The sequence below is a fragment of the Callorhinus ursinus genome, unplaced genomic scaffold (assembly GCF_003265705.2).
Source record: "Callorhinus ursinus isolate GAN/ISIS: 27379988/994484 unplaced genomic scaffold, GSC_fseal_2.0 scaffold21, whole genome shotgun sequence".
Lineage (NCBI taxonomy): Eukaryota > Metazoa > Chordata > Mammalia > Carnivora > Otariidae > Callorhinus > Callorhinus ursinus.
In genome coordinates this window covers 879,302-881,298 of record NW_027397083.1, presented here as the reverse complement: position 1 = coordinate 881,298, position 1,997 = coordinate 879,302, and the positions used below count along the sequence as shown (strand labels likewise).

Below are 1,997 nucleotides of genomic sequence, written 5' to 3'. Positions count from 1 at the left end.
TTTCATGAGTTTCTCATGAATTATCTATGTGTGTGCCTGGGCTTAAACATACTGTGCGTATACATGTTCATGTGGGAGTATGGATGAACATGTTTATTAAGAAGAATTTTTCAGATAAGAACATATTTATGGGTGATTCCTCTTAACCTATTATTCTTAGGTATATATTTTTAAAGATATGTAAACTTTGTAAACAAAGATATGTAAACTTTTAAACTTAATATCTGGGAAAATTACTATAAGAAATTAGAAATTTGTCGGCTGGACAGGTAAATATTTCCTCTAGATCTGAGGTGGATGAAAGTGACTTATTGTAGCTTCTTCGTAATTAAAATCTGAATCCTATAGAAGACTTTGCCTTCTCCACAGCCTTTTTAAAGGCACTCTTGACCTCTTTGTTCTTCAGGCTAGACCACTGGGTTCAGCATGGGGATGACCATGGTGTAGAACATGGATGCCGCTTTGTCCATGTCCATGGAATGCCTGGAGCTGGGCTGTAAGTACGTGAAGGTGCCCGTCCCATAGAAGATGGAAACAGTGGTCAGGTGGGAGGCACAGGTGGAAAAGGCCTTCTGGCATCCCTCAGATGAGCGCATCCTCAGAATAGTGATAAATATAAACAGGTAGGAGATCAAGATGACCAAGACAGAAAAGAGGACATTGAAGCCCACTACCAAAAAAATAACCATCTCCCTGATGTAGATGTCTGAACATGAGAAAGCGAGGAGCAGAGGAGCATCACAGAAGAAGTGATCAACCACATTGGCTCTACAGAAGGAGAGCCTGAAAATGTTCCCAGTGTGGATGGAGGCATTCAGGAAACCACAGACGTAGCAGCCCATGGCCAGATGAGCACACACACCTGTCGTCATGGTGGTGGTGTAATGCAGGGGTTTGCACACTGCTGCAAAACGGTCATAAGCCATTGAGGCCAACAGGAAGCTTTCTATAGTGATAAAGGCTACAAGGAAAAAGAACTGGGGGGCACAAGCATTGTAGGAGATGACCTTGTCTCCTATAAGTAATCCAGCCATGACCTTGGGAGTGACAGCTGTAGAGTAACCAAAGTCCACCAGAGACAGATTACTGAGGAAAAAGTACATGGGAGTGTGGAGATGGGAGTCCCAGAGAATCAGTGCCATCATGCCCATGTTCCCAACCACAGTGATGAGGTAAATGAGGGTGAATATGATAAAGAGGGGGATCTGCAGCTCTGGGGCATTGGTTAACCCCACAAGAATGAACTCAGTCACTTCTGTACTGTTCTCCATGGGGGTCAGTTGGGAATTATGCGGCTGCCCTGGAGCAGTGAGCAAATCGAATCCGAATTATAAACAGAGTGGATTCCGCTGAAATCAGTCCGCATGTCCACTCTGTGTCTTACTTCGGTATTGCAAGAATTTGTTTTCAGGATGTTCTAGAACTAAAGCATGGTTGTGACAACAAAATGCAATCTTAAATCATTATAGAATGCCAGAAAAAGGATTTGGAGATAATGCATCCCAATCTCTTAACTTCATAGAAGACCGAATTAAGGCAAAAAGAAGAAAAGAAAGGACTTAAGTAATGTCACCAGAGTTGTTGCTAATTGTAACAGCTCAGACTCCCAAGTAAAACCTTACAAAACAACCACAAATTACTCTTTGTATTAAACTAGAACCGCTTAGTAAAATTAATGTGAAAGTGAGTTAATTTTGCTTCAACTGGCCTTTTTTTTTGTCTTGTCCATTGTGTCAAGAACAGTGTTATATGCTAGTAAAAGATAGTTATATAAAGCATGTCCTTAGCCTAAAGTATATCTTTGGGCAAACACATGAAGGAAGTAGGGGAGCGAGTCTATATTTGGGGAAAGAGCAATTCAGGCAGAGGCAACAACAAATACGTGGTACTAGGGTTTGAACATGCCGAGATTGTTCTAGGGACAGCAACAAAACCAATAAGGCTACAGTGGGAAGGAAAGTTTAGGTGAGAGAGGTAGAGCGGGGTGGGGAGCCATA

The 1,997-nt window shown here is 42.1% G+C and overlaps 1 protein-coding gene across 1 annotated transcript; it reads right to left on the bottom strand.

The window, feature by feature from the left end:
- Window positions 1-407: 407 nt before the first annotated feature.
- On the bottom strand, window positions 408-1,271 carry LOC112829691 (olfactory receptor 5B12-like). Its single transcript, XM_025879414.1, has one exon. It carries the CDS (start codon window positions 1,269-1,271, stop codon window positions 408-410), a length of 864 nt encoding a protein of 287 aa, XP_025735199.1.
- Between the last annotated feature and the right edge of the window lie 726 nt (window positions 1,272-1,997).

Coding starts and splice junctions, on each gene's coding strand:
- LOC112829691 (XM_025879414.1), bottom strand. CDS start 1,271: ATGGAGAACAGTACAGAAGTGACTGAGTTCATTCTTGTGGGGTTAACC.